This window comes from Erythrolamprus reginae, chromosome 3 (genome assembly GCF_031021105.1).
Source record: "Erythrolamprus reginae isolate rEryReg1 chromosome 3, rEryReg1.hap1, whole genome shotgun sequence".
NCBI lineage: Eukaryota > Metazoa > Chordata > Lepidosauria > Squamata > Dipsadidae > Erythrolamprus > Erythrolamprus reginae.
The window spans coordinates 16,644,747-16,669,814 of NC_091952.1; the positions used below are offsets into that span (position 1 = coordinate 16,644,747).

The 25,068-nt window shown below is 41.6% G+C and overlaps 3 protein-coding genes across 4 annotated transcripts in view; 2 read left to right on the top strand and 1 right to left on the bottom strand.

Moving 5' to 3' along the window:
- The window catches only part of PRELID3B (PRELI domain containing 3B), a 137,309-nt gene that overhangs the window by 18,707 nt on the left and 93,534 nt on the right, over positions 1 to 25,068 (top strand). The gene's annotated exons all lie outside the window — the stretch shown is intronic.
- Positions 1,491 to 6,815, top strand: ATP5F1E (ATP synthase F1 subunit epsilon). The gene is made up of 3 exons (XM_070744542.1): positions 1,491 to 1,633; positions 3,600 to 3,728; positions 6,639 to 6,815. Exons 1-2 carry the CDS (start codon positions 1,602 to 1,604, stop codon positions 3,721 to 3,723), a joined length of 156 nt encoding a protein of 51 aa, XP_070600643.1. The 5' UTR covers positions 1,491 to 1,601; the 3' UTR covers positions 3,724 to 3,728; positions 6,639 to 6,815.
- Positions 6,830 to 24,160, bottom strand: TUBB1 (tubulin beta 1 class VI). 2 transcript variants are annotated; one of them, XM_070744540.1, is made up of 4 exons: positions 23,914 to 24,160; positions 19,220 to 19,328; positions 16,035 to 16,145; positions 6,830 to 12,038 (listed from the first exon to the last, which is right to left on the bottom strand). In XM_070744540.1, the coding sequence occupies exons 1-4, from the start codon at positions 23,968 to 23,970 to the stop codon at positions 10,951 to 10,953; spliced, it is 1,365 nt and encodes a 454-aa protein (XP_070600641.1). In that variant the 5' UTR covers positions 23,971 to 24,160; the 3' UTR covers positions 6,830 to 10,950. The 2 variants fall into 2 exon arrangements, with proteins under 2 accessions (XP_070600641.1, XP_070600642.1); XM_070744541.1 differs by lacking the exons at positions 16,035 to 16,145; positions 19,220 to 19,328; positions 23,914 to 24,160 and adding an exon at positions 12,564 to 12,789.

Here is a 25,068-nt window from a genome sequence, read left to right on the forward strand (position 1 = left end):
AAGAGGAGCATAGAATCTCGCTCAGGTGAAGTAATTATTCCTCTCTACAGAGTTTGGTACAACCACACTTGGAATACTGTGTTCAGTTCTGGGAGGCCCAATTTAAAAAGGACATTGATAAACTAGAGCAAGTTCAAAGGAGAGTTACAAGGATGGTGAATGGTCTGGAAACCATGTCCTATGAGGAACGGTTAAAGGATCTAGGGATCTTTAGTCTCCAAAGGAGAAGATTGAGAGGAGACTTGATAGCTGTCTACAAATATCTGAAGGGTTGTCACAGGGCAGAGGGATCAGCGTTGTTCTCATTAGTACATGGACTAGAAACAATGGAATGAAATTGCAAGGGAGTAGATTTAGATTAGATATCAGAAAAAACCTTTCTAACAGTATGGGTGATAAACCAGTGGAACAGTTTGCCACAAGAGGTGGTGGGCTCGCCTTCATTGGAGGTCTTCAAACAGAGACTGGACAGTCATCTTTCTGGGATGGTTTAATGTATTCTGCATTGATCAGGGGTTGGACCTGATGACCCTCGAGGTCCCTTCCAACTCTATGATTCTGATTCTATACCCCAAGATCATCCATACATGGGATGTATGTATGTATGTATATATGTATGGACATTATTGGGGTATTTTGTCATTTTGAGTCATTAAAAACAATGAAATCTGGATAGAAAAACTATTTTAAAATCCCTCGCATTTTTCAAAACATGTTTTAACAATATATGGGACAATTTAAAGCTAATTCAATTATGTCCTCCGTTCAAGAGTGGCTTTATCTCTCCTAGTGGGCCATGAAGACCTGGTTCTGTCAAGTTGGCATATGGGTTGTAAAATAATATGCAAAACCTAAGATTGGTGGGTTGACGGCGCTTCCCCCGCCTTTAACTTTTTAACCTTGCAATTTTAATTTCGCTTTTAATTGCTTTTTAACTCGTTTTCTACATCGCGGTATGCTTTTTATTTCTCAACCGCCCGGCGTCGCTCAAGGCTAAAGATGGGTGGTGTAGAAATGTGGCAACTTTAATTAATGAAAGATATAAAACAGGATAAGAAAAATGAATCATTGCAACCCCAACAATAAAGAAACGCTGGCCCCCCGCCCTCCCCCAAAACTCCGATTTTCCACATTTGCAGCACTGCGACCTCCAAAGAGGGTATTAGACCAGGGTCTCCAACTTTGGCAACTTTCAGACTTATGGACTTCAACTCCCAAAGTACCTCAAGCCAGCTTCGCTGACTGAGAAATTCTGGGAATTGAAGTCCACAAGTTGCAAAGGTTGGAGATCTCCAGACTCAGAGGATAGCTTTCACGCTCATCAAAGCACGCCAACCAATTAAAATAGCCGAACCCTAGAAGACCGAGCTTTGGTTGGTTATCTCGGACGGGTTAAAACTCCTCCCCTAAATAGAACTAGATGGATGGGGAAACAGACCGCACGGGGCATCGCTAGGACGTGAGTGGGTCGACTTGGTTTTCATTTCCGGGTCTTTCCAACGCTTCCGGGTTAGACTCCCGCAGAGCAGCCAGCCTCCCTCTGTTTGACTGGGCGACCTTGCGGCCTCGGACGGGCGATTTCCTCGAGCAAAGCAGCCGTCATGGTGGCTTACTGGAGGCAAGCTGGGCTCAGGTAGGTAGGTAGGTGGGTGACTGAAGCCCCCCCCCCCGCCCCAGACTGGTCTTATGAAGCCGTCGGTCTCCCGGTGTTCGGGCGCCTTAGATGGAAAACAAAACTTTGCTAATTACTCTTCATCTTGCAAATTAAATCCTTTTAATGCGGAAAATGAAGGGGGAGGGACAATAAAATTTCATTCCCAAACTGAGGTATCTGTCATCTTATTAAGGATGAGGACCCAGATTGTTTGGGGCAATAGGCTGACCCTGTAAACCGCTTAGAAAGGGGTGTAAAGTGGTATATAAGTGTAAATAATAATAATAATAATAATAATAATAATAATAATAATAATAATAATAATAATAATAATATACAGAGTTGGAAGGGACCTTGGAGGACTTCTAGTCCAACCCCCTGCTTGGGCAGAAGACCCTACGCTCAAAGGTGGATTGCCATTAACAGTGCATTGTGCGTGCAGCTTTGGTTCTAGCACATTCGTGGGTCCCAGCATGTTTTGGCTTCTGCGCATACCGCAAGAACCAAAAACGCACTGAAATCTTGCAAGGGGGTGCGCACACATGATTTTGGTGGATTTTCTGATTCCACCCATGCACAAGAGCAAAAAATCATCAAAATCTCTCACACGCACGTGTCTGTTTGTTTGATTGATTGATTTTTATGCCGCCCTTCTCCTTAGATTCAGGGCAGCCTACAACATGTTAGCAATAGCACTTTTTTAACAGAGCCAGCATATTTCCCCCACAATCCAGGTCCTCATTTTACCCACCTCGGAAGGATGGAAGGCTGAGTCAACCTTGAGCCGGTGATGAGATTTGAGATCTACAGTCAGCTTCAGTGGCCTGCAGTACAGCACTCTATCTGCTGCGCCACCCCGTCTCTAGATCGTATCATATATTTTAATTTGTTGTTTAATCCACGTATGGGTCTTTCTATCTTGTTTTGTGATGCCCAGCATGTATCTTTCCATAGCTTTCTATAGCACATTTGCACCACTCCTAGCTTTTCTATCAATTGTGAAGTTAGTGTTCCACTGGCATAAGTTAGAGGAGGTAGAGGCATGGGGGGAGGCTGTAGCTCTTCTGAGTCTTGTGAGAAGAGAACATCATTTGCAAATCTTAAGTGATTTAAACAGGCGCCATTGATTTTTCCTCCATCTTTTGTCCATCTAGCTTGTGAAATACTTTTTCAAGGCAAGCTGAGAAAAAGATAGATGATACTATATCAAGGGCATGAAAGTTGGAAAATAACCCATGATCACCTGTAGACAGTTATGAGGGTTGGTTGGTTGGTGGGTTACATAGTTGTGAGTTAGTTAGTTAGTTAGTTAGTTTCTTTCTTTCTTTCTTTATTCATTCATTCATTCATTCATTCATTCATTTATTGGATTTATTGGATTTATATGCCGCCCCTCTCCGAAAACTCAGTTACTTAGTTAGTTACTTAGTTAGTTAGGAGGGTTAACACCTGAAGATGTGAAGCTGCCAATTTAGAAGGCTTTAACTGGGTTAACATTTAGTACCTCTAGATACGAGCTGCTCCACATGCGAGTATTCCAAGTTACGAGCCGCAACGCAAGCAAAATTTCTGTTCGACACCCGAGCTCAAATTCGGGATACGAGCCGAACTTCCGCTAGGTGGCGCAAGAATCTCCTTGCTTCCAGTTATCTCGGCGCGAAAAACAAAATCTAAAGGCATTCGTTCGAGATGCGAGTTGATCGACTTACGAGCTCAGGTCTGGAGCAAATTAAACTCGTATGTCGAGGTACCAATGGTCATTTTTCAATTGACTTCAGTATTACCTTCAGAATGTGCCTCTGAATAAATGTCTGAACTACTATGGCCCATTTTATTAGAAATCCTGGCCTTTATAATGACTTTTCCAGGATGCTTTTCTAATTTTCCACAGTTGTTAACTCCAGGAGATTGATATTCTTTTGATCCATATTTATTTTTCTTTCAGCTACATCCGCTACTCTCAGATCTGTGCAAAAGCAGTAAGAGCAGCCCTGAAACCTCAATTTAAAGCAGAGGCAGAGAAAGTAGCTGGAAGCCATGTAAAAATGATAAAACCCAAAAAGGAATGACATGAGTAAGTAAAGAAGTTCTAGAGATTTCTATTTCCCTTAGATCTGTATACAACTTTACAACATTAAACTGTATCTTGTCTTATGTAAAGCAGATTATGTATGCAGCCATTAAAAAATTGTGATTTAATTGGTTATTACTAATCGGATTTTGCTGAATCAAGATATTTTGTTCGAAGTTCCAGTAAGAAATGTATTAGGATTACCTATACAGTAGTACCTCTAGATACGAGTTTAATTCGTTCCAGAACGGAGCTCGTATGTCGATCAACTCGTATCTGGAACAAATGGCTTTAGACTTTGTTTTTCCCCGCCGAGATAACCAGAAGCAAGGATTCTTGCGCCACATAGTGGAAGCTCGGCTCGTATCTCGAATTTGAGCTCAGGTGGAACAGAAATTTCGCTCCCGTCCTGGCTCGTAACTTGGAATACTCGCATGTGGAGCAGCTCGTATCTAGAGGTACTACTGTAATTACTTAGTGAGCTGTCTTTGCCCCTTTATATCAGCCCATCCAACCCAAGTAGGGAAAGGATTCCAACTGGTGGAGTATAGGAAGAGAGCCTTCTCTGCTGTTGGAGAGTCCTGTCCTTTGGAACATACTCCGCCCATTCCCGCCAGAAGTGAAACTGATTCCCACTTTCCCAGCTTTTTGAAAATATTTAAAGACCTGGCTCTGCTAACTTGTTTGGTGCCACCAAAGAAGCACATAACTGTGCATCAGGCTAGTGTTTTGAAGGCTTATTCTTCGCCCAACCCCCCACACCATTTACTTAACTTTTAATGATAAACGTTAACTAGTCTCGGCTCGCTTTAAAATTTTATGTTCAGTTTTAATGTTTTTAACATTTTATTTTTATGCCACTGAATGTCTCTCCGTGAGAGAGATGGGTGGTTTCACAGAACGGGAAGGGCATAAACCATTTTACTGATTCTGCTGTTAGGTTATTCCAAAGGATTTTGCCCTCTCAAACAACAGCCAGGATTTTCTTGTTTTATATACAAAAACCAACTGAAGTGGAAATTCCAGCACTGGAAATAGCTAGCATGCTAAGATAGAGAGAAACTGCATGCATTTCTGTCTTATCCTCATTATCTAGGTCCTCAGCAGTCTGGATTCAGGCCCGGCTACAGCACGGAAACTGCTTTGGTCGCATTGATGGATGATCTCTGGCGGGCCCGGGACAGGGGCTTGTCCTCTGTCCTGGTGCTCCTTGACCTCTCAGCGGCTTTCGATACCATCGACCATGGTATCCTTCTGCGCCGGCTGGAGGGGTTGGGAGTGGGAGGCACTGTTCTTCAGTGGTTCTCCTCCTACCTCTCCGGTCGGTCGCAGTCGGTGTTAGTGGGGGGTCAGAGGTCGACCCCGAGGTTTCTCCCTTGTGGGGTGCCTCAGGGGTCGGTCCTCTCCCCCCTGCTATTTAATATCTACGTGAAACCGCTGGGTGAGATCATCCATGGGCATGGGGTGAGGTATCATCAATATGCCGATGATACCCAGTTGTACATCTCCACCCCATGTCCAGTCAACGAAGCAGTGGAAGTGATGTGCCGGTGCCTGGAGGCTGTTGGGGCCTGGATGGGTGTCAACAAACTCAAACTCAACCCAGACAAGACGGAGTGGCTGTGGGTTTTGCCTCCCAAGGACAATTCTATCTGTCCGTCCATTACCCTGGGGGGGGAATTATTGACACCCCTCAGAGAGGGTCCGCAACTTGGGCGTCCTCCTCGATCCACAGCTCACATTAGAAAAACACCTTTCAGCTGTGGCGAGGGGGGCGTTTGCCCAGGTTCGCCTGGTGCACCAGTTGCGGCCCTATTTGGACCGGGACTCACTGCTCATAGTCACTCACACCCTCATCACCTCGAGGCTCGACTACTGTAACGCTCTCTACATGGGGCTACCTTTGAAAAGTGTTCGGAAACTTCAGATCATGCAGAATGCAGCTGCGAGAGCAATTATGGGCTTCTCCAAGTATGCCCATATCACTCCAACACTCCGCAGTCTGCATTGGCTGCCGATCAGTTTCCGGTCACAATTCAAAGTGTTGGTTATGACCTATAAAGCCCTTCATGGCATCGGACCAGAATATCTTCGGGACCACCTCCTGCCGCACGAATCCCAGCAACCGGTTAGGTCCCACAGAGTTGGCCTCCGGGTCCCGTCGACTAAACAATGTCGTCTGGCGGGACCCAGGGGAAGAGCCTTCTCTGTGGGGGCCCCGACCCTCTGGAACCAGCTCCCCCCTGAGATTAGGATTGCCCCCACCCTCCCTGCCTTTCGTAAACTCCTTAAGACCCACCTTTGCCGTCAGGCATGGGGGAACTAAAACACCTCCCCCTTGCCCATGTTGTTTTGTTGATTGATTGACTGTGTGCCTGTTTTTTATATATACTGTTTTTTATGAGATTATTAATTTAAATTGGAACTGGATGGGTGGGCATTGGATTTGGTATTGTGTACTGTACTGTTTTTTATTATTGTTGTGAGCCGCCCCGAGTTTGCGGAGAGGGGCGGCATATAAATCCAATAAACCTAAACCTAAACCTATCCAAGTTTTTCACGATGCCTCATCCAAATCTGTTGCCTTATTTGGCTTCAGTATAGATCTGTCCCTAATTCAGTAGATTCCCAATGCTGAAAATACCGGGCATTTAAAATGGACTTTTTGTGGTGAAAATTGCTATAGCAAATATAACAAAGAAAGATGCAGATTTCATATGGATGTTTCAAAGATGTGAAAATAATGTCATTGCTTTTAGTTTCCTAATCTTTTGCATATCAGATCATTGAGTCAATTGAATAATTTAATTGGCTAATACCGGGACTGGTATTTCGATATTAGTTCTCACACTGTCAGTTTTAATTCACACTGTTGCTTTAAATTCTTACTGTGTATTTTACCTGTCTTTACAGAACCCATTCTCTAAAAGGAAAAAATGACAACTCATTGGTATGCTTATGGACAACCATTTCCCATTTTGTGAAACCACCTTGTATACATATAAATGAACCATGCCAATAAATGAAACTTAATCCAAATTATTTTAGTGATTATGTTTTATTAAGCAATAATAAAATAACTTCAAAGAATTAAGTAGTCTTGGTTTTATTGGATAGTAATTTATTTTAAAAGGGTTTTTAGTCACTGGTTACAAAAGATGTTTGAGTCCTTTCCTGATAGAAAAATATTATTGAAAATCAACAGGAAACATTCGGTGAAAGTAAAATTCAATTATCACATAAATTATCATGATTACTTGGAATTAAATTCTATTGATTAATTTATTACCAGGTTTGTAGACAAAAGTATGCAATCACATTTATTTAGAAAGCTTTAAAATTTTAAAAGCTGTACTTATCTTATTTGCATTGCAACAGTTAGCTTGAAATTGAAAATAATATGAGTAAAATAAATGGCAACTAAGAGAAGTATTTCTCAATTTTTCTTCCAGAAAAATCAGTTTTATACTATAGGAAAATAAATATTTTGTACGTCTATTGAGATTCTCATATTCTCATATTTTGTATAAACATTCAACAAAAATCTGCACAACACACTATCAGCAAAGTGCACGATAGAAAGAAATGTGGATTAATACTGTAGCTGGCAGCCTCTGACTTGGGGGAGGGGAAGCTGATTTAGTGCAATGTTCTATATAATGCTGCTGTTTAAAGCAGGGGTATCAAACTCACATAATGGCGGTGTCGTGTTGTTTCCCCCTTCACTAAACTGGGCATGGGTGTGGCCAGTGAATGATGCATCTGGAGTTTGACAGTCCTGATTAAAATTGATTATTGGTTCCTACCCGGCGGGGGGGGGGGGATCTAAACCAATGATCTCTATGATCTGGTCCCCAGGTTTTTGTTTCTTTATCATAGTTGGTACTTTTTGAAATGTGTTCCTTTCCAACACCAGCTGCCAGGATATTATTTAGAACATCTTAACATCAGGTTGATAAATACAAACTTACTTCTGCAAGTAGTTATAAGAAAGCTTCCTTGAAAAGTCTGGTAGAAAAACTATAGCAACTTAAAACGCCAGCAGATTTATTATATAATACATTTTCTGTCCCATAAATGAAATTTTGTTTTGATTTCTTTTATCCTGTTTTGTTATTTTTATAAGTAACTCAAGGCAATGAACTTACCAGACACTCCTTCCTCCTATTTTCCCCACAACAACAACCCTATCAGGTGGGTTAGGCTAAGATAGAGTGACTAGCTCAAAGTCACCCAGCCAACTTTTATGCCTAAAGTGAGATTAGAGTTCACATTTTTAGTCTTTTACAAATTATATTGCTAATAATCCTGTAAATAATGCTATCAGAATCCATAGCATGATACCATGGTCCTTCAAGACTAAAGGATGCCAATGCAATGCTGTCACATTTTTATAAGGAAAATATGTACATATTATCATTTCAGGACTTTTGCTCAAACCACTGAATACTTCATTTTTACGCATAAATAGTACACACCAACATGTGTATATGTGTGTACATAATACAAAGCATAATTCCATATATACACATGCATGTTTTACATATAACATGTTCTGATACATTAAGTAGTAATACTTTGTCTTTCCCAAAATGTTGTGGCTATATTTAATCTTATAACTACGTTTGAATTCTCAAAGCAAATTTGGTTTAATGAATTTTGCAAGAAAATTAGTATAAAATAGGTAATTTAGAATATCAACTCTGGCCCTGCTCTCCCCACTGAACCTCTTAGCAATGACATTGGTAGTGTTAGGTAGTCATCTTAATGCCATGTTGATATCTGGGAGTTAGTTACAATGAACTATAGCTTACAGTACATTCAAAACACAGAAAGCATTCACATAATACTTACAGTAGTCTGTATTTACAGCCACAGTTGGCACTGGAACTTTCATAAATGAGATAGTTGGTAAGTGAAAATTGGTTGGTTGTACAAAAGGTTATACAACCTTTTTACTGCCATTAAGCAAATCACATGGTTGATCACATGATTTTAGGGAACTATAGCATTTAGACTTATATACTGCTTCACAGTGCTTTACAACCCTCTCTAAGTGGTTTACAGAGTCAGCATGTATTGCCCCCAACAATCTGGGTCCTCATTTTACCCACCTCGGAAGGCTGAGTCCACCTTGAACCTCATGAGATTCGATCTGCCAAACTGCTGGCAATCAGCAGAAATAGCCTGCAGTACTACACTCTAACCACTGTGCCACCATGAACTATGACAATTATATGTGCGAAAACCAGTCATAAGTCATTTTTTTCAATGCTGCCATAACTTTAGTCACTAAATGAATAGTTTGAAAGTTGAGAACTACCTGTAATGTGTTACATTAAGAAAGATAAAGGAGTCCCTGTGGTTTTACTCTGCTAGTCATTGCCAACTATAGGAAGGATGTTCATCTCTGTTCCAATGCCATTTGAAATGTCCAAAGACATTTCCCTGGTCACATAGCCAGCCTGATACCACTGTTACCTTCCTACCAAAGTGGTACCTATTTGTCCACTCGCATTTGCACACTTTTTTAATTGCTAAATTGGCAGGGGCTAGAGTGATGGGAGCTCACCCCCATAACGTGGAGCTCAGTTCTTGAATCTGGGCTGCCAACTTTCCAACTGGCAAGACCAGCCTCTTAACCACTGAGCCATTGCACTACCCAATGTGTTACATTAATTGATTCAAAGTGAAAATGATCCATCGTTTTTAGACTCCTTGAATGATTAGGTAAGTTAATAAGAACAGGATCTATCAATAACTATCATGGTTAAATAAAATCTCTGTGTTCAAAGGCAATTGACATGTTTGAGATAATGGTAAGGGGCGCTGAACCCTTTCCAGAACATTTAGCTGGTGGAACTTCGGACCATTCAATTTCATCCTGTGCCATCATTCTTATTTTCTTGCCTTATGTGGGAGAACTGATCCAGTGAAATAAACGTCTGTCCAATTAACAGGTTAATTAAAAGTCCATATAAAATGTAAGTCAGCTAAATGATTTAAGGGGTAATAATTTTTAATCTCTTGTTAACGGCTTAAGTTAGAGCTTATATTCATTAGGCCGCTCATCTTAAATCTGCAAAAGCTTCAATATACTAGAAGAGTGAAACACAAATGGGAATTGTAGTGGTCCTTCCCCATAATAGACTAAATAAGATGGCTGGCACATTCAAGTACAAGGTTTTAAAGTCAGTGTATCTCTCTACTGTGACAACTGGCTGAGGAATTCTGGGAGCTTAAAGTCCACATATCATAAAGCTGCTAAAGTTAAGACATGTTGTTCAAGAGCGGTGTTTCCCAACCTTGGCAACTTGAAGATATCTGGACTTCAACTCCCAGAATTCCTCAGCCAGTGAATTCTGGGAGTTGAAGTCCAGATATCTTCAAGTTGCCAAGGTTGGAAAACACTATTCTACAGAGATACAGCAAAATCTATAAGTTGATCAATTACATTCTCTGTCCTGTTCATTTAGCATGTCATATCCTTAGCTTTGCTTCTTTGTTTGAGAATACAGTGTTCCCTTGATTTTCGCGGGTTCGAACTTCACGAATAGCCTATACCACGGTTTATCAAAAAATATTAATTAAAAAATACTTTGCGGTTTTTTTCCTATATCATGGTTTTTCCCACCCGATGATGTCATATGTCATCGCCAAACTAATATTTTTTGCAAATAAATAACAAAAAAAATAATTATTGTTAATAAATAATTATGTTTATAAATATCAGGATCACTAAGTGTCCTATTCAATGGTGAGTACCAATAGTAATGGTGAGTAAATGGTTGTTAAGGGAATGGGAAATAGTAATTTAGGGGTTTAAAGTGTTAAGGGATGGCTTGTGATACTGTCCATATCCAAAAATGGTGTATTTACTTCCGCATCTCTACTTCGCGAAAATTCAACTTTTGCGGGCGGTCTTGGAACGCATCCCCCGCGGAAATCGAGGGAACACTGTACTACAATGAAGGCACTGATTCAGAAAAAATACTTAATTGTCCAAAAAGGTGAAGCTCTTAAACTCGAAGCCACTGGGCTAGTTCTCCAATGCATTTAAATTTTAAAAAAAGAGTTACATCTTGGCTTAATGCATAGTAATGGTTGTTCCTGCATTTGACTCAGTCCCTTTTGGGAGTGAGTCCACCTATCTTAATTGGTAACAATTGGCATATTATATTAATAAAGTTTTGTTATTTTTAAAGACCAGTTATTCCTTTTCCATTTAAGCTGTTTCATTTTCTTCCTCCCTGACCCCCTCCTCCACTTCCTCCTCTACTTCCTCATATTCTTCTACATCAGCTTTCGCATCCTGATACTGCTGGTATTCGGAAACCAAGTCATTGGTGTTGCCTTCTGCCTCGGAAAACTCCATTTCATCCATCCCTTCACCAGTGTACCAGTGGAGAAAGGCTTTTCTTTTGAACATGGCTGAGAATTGATCAGAGATGCGGCTGAAGAGCTGCTGAATGGCCGTGTTGTTGCCTATGAAGGTGGCAGACATCTTTAGCCCACGAGGAGGAATGTCACAAACAGCCACTTTGACGTTGTTAGGGATCCATTCCACAAAGCGACTGCTGTTTTTATTCTGCACAGCCAATAGCTGCTCATCCACTTCCTTCATAGACATGTGGCCTCTGAAGATGCAGGCCACGGTTAAATACCGCCCGAAATGTGGGTCACAAGCTGTCATCATATTCCGAGCGTCGAACATCTGTTGAGTAAGTTCTGGGACTGACAAAGCTCGGTATTGTTGACTGCCCCGAGATGTTAGTGGAGCGAATCCTGGCATGAAGAAGTGAAGTCTGGGGAAAGGCACCATGTTGACTGCCAACTTTCTCAAATCCGCGTTGAGTTGCCCAGGGAAGCGAAATGAGGTGGTGACGCCACTCATGGTGAGGGACACCAAGTGGTTCAGATCTCCATAGCTTGGTGTGGGGAGCTTCAGAGTTCTAAAGCAGATGTCGTACAGAGCTTCATTGTCAATACAGAAGGTTTCGTCCGTGTTTTCTATCAGCTGGTGGATCGACAAGATGGCGTTGTACGGTTCAACAACAGTGTCTGAAACTTTGGGTGAAGGCACTACGCTGAAAGTGTTCATGATCCTATCGGGATATTCCTCTTTGATCTTGTTAATCAGAAGGGTGCCCATTCCAGAGCCTGTCCCACCTCCCAGAGAATGGACCAGCTGAAAGCCCTGGAGGCAGTCGCATCCTTCAGATTCATTCCTCACGATGTCCATCACATTTTCAATCAATTCGGCCCCTTCAGTATAATGACCCTTTGCCCAGTTGTTACCAGCACCTGAATTTCCTGTAAATATATAGTTATAAATAAAGCTGGCTAGATGTCAATTGAATAATTAGCAGTTTGTTTATTAATAATAATTAGCATCTAATAACAGGTTAGATGTCAATTGAATAATTAGCAGAAAAGTTAATTATTCTTCTACCCAAATGCAATAAGGTTATCTCTAAAACAAGGCCCGACCTCAGCCAGTCTTCCTTGCTTTTAGATATTTTTAATGTACAATTGTTATTTTAGATTCTAATTATTAGATTTGTCATTATATATTGTTTTTTATCACTGTTGTGAGCCGCCCCGAGTCTGCGGAGAGGGGCGGCATACTAATCTAATAAATAATAATAATAATAATAATAATAATAATAATAATAATAAATGCTAGTAAGTTATTAACAGGTGAATGGAATACCCCTTGATATTTAGCAATAGCAATAGCATTTAGGCTTACATACTGCTTCATAGTGCTTTACTGCTCTAACTGTTTTGTAGAGTCAGCGTATTGCCCCCAAAAATCTGGTTCCTCATTTTACCGACCTCGGAAAGGTGGAAGGCAGAGTCAACCTTGAGCCAGTGAGACTCGAACTGCTGAACTGCTGGCAATCGGCAGTCAGCAGAAGTAGCCTGCAGTACTGCATTCTAACCACTGCACCACCACAGCTCATATTTAGGGGGAAAAATTATATCAAAACTGTATATATACTGTATATATTTGAAAAAAATAGCCAACGCAGATTGATATCAATTATGGAACTGTTACATGTATGAGGGGTCTTTTTTGTAGAACTTATCAGTTTCATCTTTAGGGATTTTTTAAAAGAAAAATCTGTCATCTTTAATTATTAGCTTACAAAAACCTGCAAAATTTGATAACAACTATGGAACGGTTACATGTATGAGGGGTCTTTTCTGAAGAACTTCTAGTTTCATCTTTAGGGATTTTTTAAAAAAATCTGTCTTTAATTATTTGCTTACAAAATCCTGCAAAATTTTCAACCTCCATATCCAGGTCCTGCAGCTAACGTAAAATTGTAATTAATTAGAGAATTGCTGAGGCAAGTTTCTCCATGAAGGAGGAGTTGATATCAAAAGGGCAGCACCTTGCTTGGCTACAGCTGTGTCAGCTCTCAAGATTGTTGAGGTTTGGGAGTTGAAAGTGCCATCTGATTTGAATAATTATTTGGGAATTGTAACAGGAAAGTAGAATCATATGACCAAACTCTTATACAGTGGTACCTCTACTTAGGAACTTAATTCGTTCCGTGACCAGGTTCTTAAGTAGAAAAGTTTGTAATAAGAAGCAACATTTCCCAATATAAAAGCAAATAATGCATGTGATTGAGGTAACCACAGAGATTCCTAGAGAGGCCCCATGGAGGCTCTCACCGCCTTTTCTGGCCCTGTTTCCTCCCAGGAGATTCCTAGAGAGGCCCTATGGAGGCTTCTCCCCGCCTTTTCCGGCACTGTTGCCTCCCAGGAAATTCCTAGAGAGGCCCTATACAGGCTTCCCCCAGCCTTTTCCGGCCCTGTTTCCTCCCAGGAGATTCCTAGAGAGGCCCTATGGAGGCTTCTCCCCGCCTTTTCTGACCCTGTTTTCTCCCAGGAGATTCCTAGAGAGGCCCTATGGAGGCTTCTCCCCGCCTTTTCTGACCCTGTTTCCTCCCAGGAGATTCCTAGAGCGGCCCTATACAGGCTTCTCCCAGCCTTTTCCGGCCCTGTTTCCTCCCAGGAGATTCCTAGAGAGGCCCCATGGAGGCTTCTCCCCGCCTTTTCCGGTTACAGTTTCGGAGGCTCGGGTTTGTAAGTGGAAAACGGTTCTTGAGAAGAGGCACAAAAAATCTTGAACACCCGGTTCTTATCTAGAAACGTTCGTAAGTAGAGGCGTTCTTAGGTAGAGGTACCACTGTATAACGGTCAGCCTAATTGGGTTTGGTGATATTTAGCAAGAGAGGAACTACTGATAAAGCTGTTCTGGAAAGTGTGCGTTGTTTCCGACTGCTTCGGTTGAAGTGTGTCAGCAGCAGATGTGTCGGTGGGTTGCATGGAGGGTGTGAGATTGGCTGCAATCTCTAAAAGTGCTCGGCATTTTAGGTGGCAGAGACAGCAGGGAGCAGCACTCAGTCACTGAGCGATTTCTGAGAAGTAAACAGTGTGATCGAAAGAGGAAACAAGGCAAACATGGAGGGCTAACAAGTAGGCTAAACACCATTCCATGCAGAGCCTCGCTACCATCTATTTTGTTTGCTAATGTGTCCCTTAGAACAGGGGTCCCCAAACTTGGCCACTTGAAGAATTGTGGACTTCAACTCCCAGAATTCTCCAGCCAGCTAAGTCTTCAAGTGGCCATGTTTGAGGACCTCTGGATTACATCATGTTGTGGTTAGCTCTGGCCCAGCTCCTGCCCCAAGGACTGTGGATGTGGGGGAGACATCCACATGCTGCAGGCCTGTTTTGCCCCCGGTGGAATCTGATGATGAAGGCTCCTCTGACCAAGAAGACATGAGTGACAGGGAGGAGGAGAGTGTGGCAGACAGAAGGAGATCAATTATCTAGCTCCTCCTTGGATTCAGAACAAGAGTTAATGATACAGCCACACATGCGGAGAGCGATGCATAGGCAGCAACAACTGAGAGATTATTATCAAAGAAAATGAGGCCACCTGTGGTTGGGTGGGGCTGTGGTAATTAGTGAGGCTGCTATAAATAGCAGCCTGTGGGTTTGGCCATTGTGGAGGTTTATCTGATCGTTGTGTTTCGTGCCTGCTTTGCTGACTTTGACCTTTTGTGTGCTGATTTTCCCCCGCTTTGAAACTAAACCAGAGTAAAGTGTGTTTCACTTTGTGAAAGAAGAAGGACTGTGAATTGCCTCAGAGCTGCCTCAGAGCTGCAGTATCACAGAACTGATGAGGGACTTGTACAAATTACCAGTTTGTTTGGAGACAAGTGCTCTTTGTTATACCAAAAGAGGGCTTGGTTTAAGTGAATTTTCATTATAAAGAACATTATTTTGAATTTTCAAATGTATGTGTGTCTGAAATTTGTCCCTGTGAATTTTTGGGAGGATTCTACCAGAGAGCCCGACGGAACACATCATGAAGCTACATTCAATAACAAACTGGAAGCTGAGAAACTGCTGCGTCATCGTTGCAACAGAAAATTGGTTAACGCAAACTGTCCCAGATCGTTTTGTTAGCTTGGATGGACTTTAAATATTTTGGCTTATTTTCTTTTGAGAGCAGGCATCCGAATTTCATTTTTTAAAATGTGTGCCAGTGTGTTCACAGGAAAAAAAATGACAATAAAAGTTATATTGTCTTGTAACAAATGTTATAGGGAAAAAGAGACTTGAGGAAACATTCCTCTTAAGATTAATGATCTGGTTTCATCTTTGAACATTTTAGATAAGGCTCCTGTAATCTGTTTAAGCTTTCACTCTGTAAAGCATAAAAAACAGAATTACATTTTCCTCATAAAAATTAGACTGCTAGGTGTTCTGGAGCTGTTATTAAAGATACCAATAATCTTAGAATAGAATAGAATAGAATAGAATAGAATAGAATTTTTTATTGGCCAAGTGGGATTGGACACATAAGGAATTTGTCTTGGTGCATATGTTCTCAACGTACATAAAAGAAAAAGATACATTTGTCAAGAATCATGTGGTTCAGCACTTAATGATTGCCATAGGGGTCTACTAAGCAATGAAGAAACAATCAATATTAATAAAAATCTTAGGACACAAGCAACAAGTTACAGTCATACAGTCCTAAGTGGGAGGAAAAGGATGATAGGAATGATGAGAAAAACTAGTAGAAATAGAAGTGCAGACTTAGTAAAAAGTCTGACAGTGTTGAGGGAATTATTTGTTTAGTAGAGTGATGTCGTTCGGGGGAAAACTGTTCTTGTGTCTAGTTGTCTTGGTGTGAATCAAAGGGATAAATGTCAGCCAGGTTGTTTCTACAAATATCAATTTGTTAAATTTGTTTTATAAGTAACATCGCATACGTACCATGAATGAAGCTATCTGGCCGAAAGAGTGGACCTATTTTGCTTGAGCGCACACTGTCCATTGTTCCAGGCTCCAAGTCTACCAGGATAGCCCGAGGAACATACTTATGAGCTGCAGCGGAAGGGATGAAAGGTATGATAAGTAATAATCCATAGGCATCACCTGAACGTTTCTTATATATACAGAAATCATTTAAAACACTTCAAAAGGAAAGACTTAATGAACTCAATCTGTATAGTCTGGAGAACAGAAGGAAAAGGGGGGACATGATCGAAACATTTAAATATGTCAAAAGGTTAAATAAGGTCCAGGAGGGAAGTGTTTTTAATAGGAAAGTGAACACAAGAACAAGGGGACACAATCTGAAGTTAGTTGGGGGAAAGATCCAAAGCAACATGAGAAAATATTATTTTACTGAAAGAGTAGTAGATCCTTGGAACAAACTTCCAGCAGACATGGTTGGTAAATCCACAGTAACTGAATTTAAACATGCCTGGGATAAACATATATCCATCCTAAGATAAAATACAAAAAATAGTATAAGGGCCGACTAGATGGATCATGAGGTCTTTTTCTGCCGTCAGTCTTCTATGTTCCTATGTTTCTAAAAGTGTTTTAAAACACTCAAGTCATCCGAACCATGCTAGACAAACATACAGATAGTCCTGAACTTATGACCACAATTGAGCCCAAAATTTAAGTGAGGAATGTGTTAAGGGAGTTATTATTACTTACTGGATTTGTATACCACCCCTCTCCAAAGACTCACAGCATGTAAATTCAAAGACAAATCTAATTAATTAAAAACTACATGAGCTAAAACCCCGATATATTAAAAATCAATCAAACAAATGTGAGTCTCTAGAGTCCTCTAGAGGCTCTAGAAGCCCCTAGAGCCTGGGGAAGGTGACCCATTAGAAGTTGGGAAATGGCTTGATTCAGGCCTCCAGAAGTCCTTCGGGGGGGGGGGGGGCGAGGGAGACCATTTTCGCCATCCCCAGGCATTGAATTATGGGTGTGGGCACTCACCCCTGCACGATAACATGTGCACATGTGCTTTTGGCCCCCAAGGGAAAAAAGGTTCGCCATCACTGCTTTAGAGGCTTCTCTGGAGCCTGGGGAGGGCAAAAATGCCCTCTCCCATCCTCATGGAGACTCTCCGGAAGCTGAAAATCCCCTCCCAGAGCCTCTGGGCAAGCCGAAAATCAGCTGGCTGGCATGCACATGCAAATTGGAGCTGAGCTAGGTAACCTCTTGCGTGCCAGCAGATATAGCTCCGCGTGCCACCTGCGGCACCCGTGCCATAGGTTCGCCATCACTGCATTATATCATTCCAAACACATTGATTCCATTGATTAACTGTTCTCACTGATAGGAAATTTCTCCTTAATTCTAGATTGGGTCTCATGAATAAGCTTCCACCCCAGAGGTGGATTGCTGCCTATTCAGACCAGTTCTTCGGTAGCAGAAATTTGGTGCTGCTTGCTGAACTGGCAGCAATGATCAATGGTCCACATTCCCAAACCAGTCCTCTGGTCATCGTGGATTGAAAAAAAAAGCACTCTGAACATGTGCAAAGGTTTCTGCACATACACAGAGGTTCATGTCCAGTCAACGAAGCAGTGGAAGTGATGTGCTGGTGTCTGGAGGCTGTTGGGGTCTGGATGGGTGTCAACAGACTCAAGCTCAACCCGGATAAGACGGAGTGGCTGTGGGTTCTGCCTCCCAAGGGCAATCACATCTGCCCATCCATAACCCTGGGGGGGGGAATTATTGACCCCCTCAGAGAAGGTACGGAACTTGGGCGTCCTCCTTGATCCACAACTCACATTAGAGAACCATCTTTCAGCTGTGGCGAGGGGGACGTTTGCCCAGGTTCGCCTGGTGCACCAGCTGCGGCCCTGTCTGGATCGGGACTCACTACTCACAGTCACTCATGCCCTCATCACCTCGAGATTCGACTACTGTAATGCTCTCTACATGGGGCTACCTTTGAAAAGTGTTCGGAAACTTCAGATCGTGCAGAATGCAGCTGCGAGAGCAATCATGGGCTTTTCAAAGTATGCCCATGTTACACCAACACTCCGCAGTCTGCATTGGTTGCCGATCAATTTCGGGTCACAATTCAAAGTGTTGGTCTTGACCTATAAAGCCATTCATGGCATCGGACCAGAATATCTCTGGGACCGCCTTCTGCCGCACGAATCCCAGCGACCGATTAGGTCCCACAGAGTTGGCCTTCTCCGGGTCCCGTCATCCAAACAATGTCGTTTGGCGGGTCCCAGGGGAAGAGCCTTCTCTGTGGCGGCCCCAACCCTCTGGAACCAGCTCCCCCCTGAGATTAGAACAGCCCCCACCCTCCTTGCCTTTCACAAACTCCTTAAGACCCACCTCTGTCGTCAGGCATGGGGGAACTGAAATATTTTCCCCAGGACTGTACTGTTTATGTATGGTATGCTGTGTGAATGTTTTTTTAAATTTTGGGTTTTTAGCTTTCTAATTACTGAATTTGTATTTCACACTGGTTTTTTGTTGCTGTTGTGAGCCGCCCCGAGTCTGCGGAGAGGGTCGGCATACAAATTTAATAAATAAATAAAATAAATAAATAAGAAGGGAATCCTATGCAAAATGTGCACTTCCATTGTGATGTGAACCAGTGGGGAAGATAAGTGGAACCCAGCCCTGTTTCCACCCATTCTTTCTTGTCTTGCCTTCTGGTAGTTGGAAGAATAAGTTGACCCCTTCTTCTCCACCTCAAATATTGGAAGTAATTAATAAATTATAATAGGATGGTCATTCTTGCCTGAGTCACACATTATCTCTACAGCAGTGTTTCCCAAAATTGGCAACTTTAAAATGTGTGGACTTCAACTCTCAGAATTCTCTATCCAGTGGACCAAATTTGGCATTTACAATAGCCTGTGGTTTGCCAACTCCGGTTTATTGTAAAGTAAGAATTTTTAACACTGCCGTTTCTATCCAGGGAAACCCTCATTTGACAGTTCTTAAAAGAAGTGGGTTTCATAAGATGATGAAGCATTTTATTATTGTGTTATAACAATACTGTTGGGACATCTTGACTCTCTGGTGTAAAAATGATAGCAATAAATAAATGATAAACATGTCTTATTTTTAACCTCTGTAATTGCCTGTGCAAGCAAAATGTCGTTTGCCCAATTACTTACCGTGAGCTTCATTGAAATACACATTAATTCTTTCCTGCTGCAATGGTGAATCACCGTGATAATTTCCCGTGTTGTCGATCCCATGCTCATCGCTGATGACTTCCCAGAACTGAAAGAGGACAAACGGACTCAAACAATGCAAGCATTTCACCCGGTTATTTATTTCTGTATTTATTGGCCTGGTGAAGTCGTGAGAGGTTTAGATCACTGGCATTCTTGCATGGGGTACCACGGAAGGAATTCGAATGAGTTTTCTTCTTTCTTTGACTTCATACACACACATACATTATTTCCCACCCATCCCCCTTAGAAGGAAATCCTCCCTTAGTAGGAAATTAAGTCTCAAAATGGGTGAACAGTGCAGTCAACAATTAATTGCAATTAACAAACATGCTTAACATTGGCTGAAGTTCTTAGGCTTACTATAATTTGTTCTTATTTAATTACACAGTTATCTTATCACTTAAGCCTAGACTAAATTTATGCATGATAAAGAAAAGAGAACGAAAGGAAGAAATAGAAAGAAATCCTCTTGGTTCGCTATTTCCATTGACTTGTGCACTGAAGCGAACTGTTTGTGAGTATATTTATGCGATTAGCGAGTTCTTAGTTTGCAAATACATAGTTATTAATGTTTCCAAGTGTAAAATAATGCACTTGGGCAAAAGGAATCCTCAATGTGAGTATTGCATTGGCAGTTCTGTGTTAGCAAAAACTTTAGAAGAGAAGGATTTAGGGGTCGTGATTTCTGACAGTCTCAAAATGGGAGAACAGTGCGGTCAGACAGTAGGAAAAGCAAGTAGAAGGCTTGGCTGCATAGCTAGAGGTATAACAAGCAGGAAGAGGGAGATTGTGATCCCACTGTATAGAGCGCTGGTGAGACCCCATTTGGAGTACTGTGTTCAGTTCTGGAGACCTCACCTACAAAAAGATATCGATAAAATTGAACGGGCCCAAAGACGGGCTACAAAAATGGTGTAAGGTCTTAAGCATAAAACTTATCAGGAAAGACTTCATGAACTCAATCTGTATAGTCTGGAGGACAGAAGGAAAAGGGGGGACATGATCGAAACATTTAAATATGTTAAAGGATTAAAGTTTTTATAAACAGAAAAACAGAAACAGCTCCCTTTTTAAATGTCAAAGGGATTTTCTGGTACACACAAGGCACAGGTTAAATGCAGTCCAATTGCTCACCCAATAACTGGGAAATTTAGTCCAATTCTAAAGTCCAGAGAGTCCACAAACACAATCCTGAACAGCAAAAACCACGATCTTGACGAAACAATGAATCAGATAAACTGCCATGAGGCTAACACCAGGCTGCACTTTTATCCGTAGCACTAATTACAGCAGCCCCACCCAACCACAGGTGGCCTCATTTTCTCTTGTAATAATCCTTCAGTTGTTATCTCCTATGCATCACTCTACACATGTGTGGAGATGTCATTAATTCTTGTTCAGAATCCAGGGATGATACAGATGACTGATCTCCTCCTGGGCTGTCTGCCAAACTCCCCTCTTCCCTGTCACTCATGCTTCCTTGGTCAGAGGAGACTTCGTCGGCAGATTCTACTGGGAGCAAAACAGGCCTGCAGCATGTGGATGTCTCCCCCACATCCACCTCCACATTCCTTGGGGCAGGAGCTGGGCCAGAGCCAACCACAATAAGTTCTAAGTTGCTTCTCTCCTTGTTCAGCTTCCACCCATTGCTTCTTTTTCTGCCCTCAGGTGCTTTGGAGAGTAGGTTGAGTCCTTGGCAACCCGTGAGATATTGGAACACTGCTATCATGCCTCCCCTGGTCCTTCTTTACATGTTAGCAAAACCAGATGGGGAGAAAAGGGGAGAAAGTAGATTTCATGGCATCCAGAACTGCCAGCACGGAACAGAATAAGTCAAATTTGGCCAAAAAAAGGGGTCCAATTTTAAAATGGCCCAGATTTGGTTGGAGGCTGCGAATCCCACCCCCTTTATTTTTGGTCATGCAACCTAGAACAGACTATATGCAGCCCACCCTGTGCACCCATGTAAACAAACACAACTGCAGCATGATCAAAGAGTGGAAATTCATGTAAACACAGAGATATAAAATTTCTGTCTTTATTGCCAAGACAAAAAGAGAGAGTTTTTCTCCATTCATGACGAAAGGTTGGAAAGTATTCCCAAAGCTCTACTATGCACGTTTTATCAACTTTCTTAACTTTCCTCCCTATTGCTGAACTCAGTTTTTAGGGCATCATTCATGATCTTTGAATTGCATACTTTATGCTATTCATTATTTATTACTAATTCTTTACCTATTCATTTCAACAAGGCTTGTAGTGAGAATCAGAAACACAGTGGCAATAACAAGGTGTTCTGTTGGGTTCTCTGGTAGAATCCTCCCAAAAATTCACAGGTACAAATGTCAGACATACACACGTTTGAAAATTCAAAACAATGTTCTTTATAATGAAAATTCACTTAAACTAAGCCCTCTTTTGGTATAGCCAAGAGCACTAGTCTCCAAACAAACTGGTAATTTGTACAAGTCCCTTATCAGTTCTGTGATACTTAGCTTGCAGCTGTGAGGTAATTCACAGTCCTTCTTCTTTCACAAAGTGAAACACACTTTGCTCTGGTTTAGTTTCAAAGTGGGGAAAAATCAGCACACAAAGGTCAAAGTCAGCAAGGCAGGCACGAAACACGATGATCAGATAATCCTCCACAATGGTCAAACCCACAGGCTGCTATTTATAGCAGCCTCACTAATGACCACAGCCCCACCCAACCACAGGTGGCCTCATTTTCTTTGATAATAATCTCTCAGTTGTTGTTGCCTATGCATCGCTCTCCGCATGCGTGGCTGTATCATTAACTCTTGTTCTGAATCCAAGGAGGAGCTAGATAATTGATCTCCTTCTGAGCTGTCTACCACACTCTCCTCCTCCCTGTCACTCATGTCTTCTTGGTCAGAGGAGCCTTCATCATCAGATTCCACCGGGGGGCAAAACAGGCCTGCAGCATGTGGATGTCTCCCCCACATCCACAGTCCTTGGGGCAGGAGCTGGGCCAGAGCCAACCACAACACAAGGTAGACTTTTTACTAATCCGACATTGACTTGGAATAGAAGACAATTTGCGGCATTGGATTCTTACCCCACAACATCTAACTTTGCATCCACTGTGAGAATCAGCCCTGCTGAGCCTTTATCTCAGACTGGGAGGGTGTGAATGCAAGAACGCCCTTGTTTTGGAATGGCTAGCTTTCTAAACGAGGGATCTCCAACCTTGTCAACTTTAAGACTTGTGGGCTTTAACTCCCAGAATTCTTCAGCCAGCAAAGCAAAGCTGGCTGAGGAATTCTGGATGTTGAAATCCACAAGTCTTAAAGGTGCCAAAGTTGGTGATCCCTGTTCCAAACAGCTCTTGTCTTCAGTTTGCAATAAAAAGAATACTTTGATCATTACAAATATTCTCCCATTCGAAACACACTTGCAAGTAAAAGACATATAGAACTTGTTTCAAACTTTCTTTACAATAAGAAAGGAATTTCATAAAGTTAATTTTAAAATACAATTTACCTGGAGAGGAGTCATTACCATTTTAAAAAGTGAGATTTACTGCTAAGTAAATATTCACAGGAGATTTTTCCCAGCCTGGGGATTCCAAACGTTCAACTATAATCATTTATTGGCAGGAATTGACAGGATCTAAAATCCAGATGATCGTTTTAGTGGCTATTAATGCTGTAATGCTATTTTTCTAATCTGGATTTATCCAGTCACATCTTTATGACAACAGATTGAGAATGATTCCTTTGAAAAACTCTAAGCACCACCAGAGCATTTTGTCCAAAGAATTTATTTTATTTAGCGTATGGTGTATGGTTCATCCAAAGAATGAATTAGCCTTTTAGAAGGTGAGGGAATATGCCAGCATGATGGGAACTATGATCATTAAACGTACTTAGTCTTTGCCATTTTTTACTAAATATGCTACATTCTCACTGTGTTTGTATTAAGATTCATTCACACCAACATCCATTTTCTTTTCTATTCATACCACAATATGTCTTTAAAAAAGGATTCAACAAACGAACGGGGTAAAAATAAACCTATTGTCATATTTATGTGCTACTCCTGTTTTCCAGAGGAAGTATGTTGCTGGAAGAAGTGAATACCTCTTTTAAGTTATCCAGGTTTCCTTGAGACATCTGGTATGAAACAGGATGTTGGTCTACATGAATCATTATTTGACCTCACATTACCATTTCTTCTGACAGGTTGAAAACTTACAGTTTAATAGATTTTGCCTGTCAGCCAAAGGTAAAAGCGTTTTCACCCAAAGTTGTTCAAACTTCCATCACACTTTGTGTGCTATGAACTTATATCTCATTATCTTAAGGTTGGATGACCATCTGTCTGAATTGGTGTAGGGTTTCCTGCCTAAGCAGGGGGGTGGACTAGAAGACCTCCAAGGCTCCTCCAACTCTGTTGTTGTTGTTGTTGTTGTTGTTGTTGTTATTATTATTATTATTATTATTATTATTATTATTATTTGTATGCCGCCCTGAGTCTACGAAGAGGGGCGGCATACAAATCTAATAAATAAATAAACAAACAAACAAACAAACAAACAAACAATAAATAAATAAATAAATAAATAAATAAATAAATAATCTTTTATTGGCAAGATGAAAGCAATGTCTTACCTTAGCACCGATTTGATTCCCGCACTGGCCAATCTGGACATGCACAATTTCACGCATCTTGCCTCGATCCAGCAACGTAGGTGAGTTCCTCTTTCCTGGATGTTCTCTCTAAAAGGCTCACTCAGCCCCTTTAGTGTCAGCTATAGCCACCCTTATTATCTGCCGAATGCAACTTCTAGAGCAAATGCAAGCCACAGCATCAACACGGGAACATCTGGCACCTCCCACTTCTGACTACAAGAGCTCTTCTGATATGACATTCGTCAGAAAGTCCCAAAGAAGGAAAAACATTCCAATAATTCAGTGTCCCTTTAACGAATGTACCTCCTATCCATGAAGTCTTAGGCACAAGGACTTGGCCCATCCAGTCCAAGCTGTTTAATCCTGCTGTGACTTGCAACAGCTACTCACATCTTCCAAATATGCAACTCAAGAAGTTAGTAAAAGATCAGGTCTTTCTCTTTTATATTAGCTCACTGAGATCTGATTAGACAGATTCATGGATGCCAAGTGTATCGATGGTTATTGAAACGGATGTCCATGTGCCGCCTCTATGTTGGTTGGGGCAGGCAGGATCCCCTTGGGTACCATTTGTTGGGGGGTCAAGGGACAGGGAGGGTTTTGCCTTCTCTTTCTGCTCAAGATCCCCATGTACAATTGGTGGGCCACTGTGTGACACAGAATGCTGGACTCGATGGGCTTTGGCCTGATTCAGCATGGCTCTTCTTATGTTATTGTGTTCTAGATGAAATAATAATGCATGACAATCTGTTCTGCCGGGCTCTCTGATAGGACCCTCCCGAAAATTCAAGGGTACAAATTTCAGACACACACAGGTTTGAAAATTCAAAACAATGTTCTTTATCACAAAATTCAAAATAAACTAAGCACTCTTTTTGTATTGCAAAGTGCACTCGTCCCAAAACAACCGGGTAGTCTGTACAATTTCCCTTAAGCAGTCATTAAGTACTTAGCTAGCAGCTGTGAATAAACTTCACACCCCTTCTTCTTCCAACGAAATGAGACACACACACACACACACACGTTGCTCTGCTTTGGTTTCAAAGGTGTGAAAAATCAATGAACAAAGTCCAGAAAACAGCAACACACGATTCCTGATGAACTGCGATCAGATACTCTTTCACAACGGCCAAA

Excerpts from the sequence above, each read along its gene's own strand:
- ATP5F1E (XM_070744542.1), top strand. The coding sequence starts at position 1,602 with ATGGTGGCTTACTGGAGGCAAGCTGGGCTCAG. Across the intron at positions 1,634-3,599 it reads TGGAGGCAAGCTGGGCTCAG|CTACATCCGCTACTCTCAGA; the intron begins GTAGGTAGGTAG and ends TTTTTCTTTCAG.
- TUBB1 (XM_070744540.1), bottom strand. The coding sequence starts at position 23,970 with ATGCGTGAAATTGTGCATGTCCAGATTGGCCAGTGCGGGAATCAAATC. Across the intron at positions 16,146-19,219 it reads GTATTTCAATGAAGCTCACG|CTCATAAGTATGTTCCTCGG; the intron begins GTAAGTAATTGG and ends CTTCCGCTGCAG. Across the intron at positions 12,039-16,034 it reads GCCAGATAGCTTCATTCATG|GAAATTCAGGTGCTGGTAAC; the intron begins GTACGTATGCGA and ends ATATATTTACAG.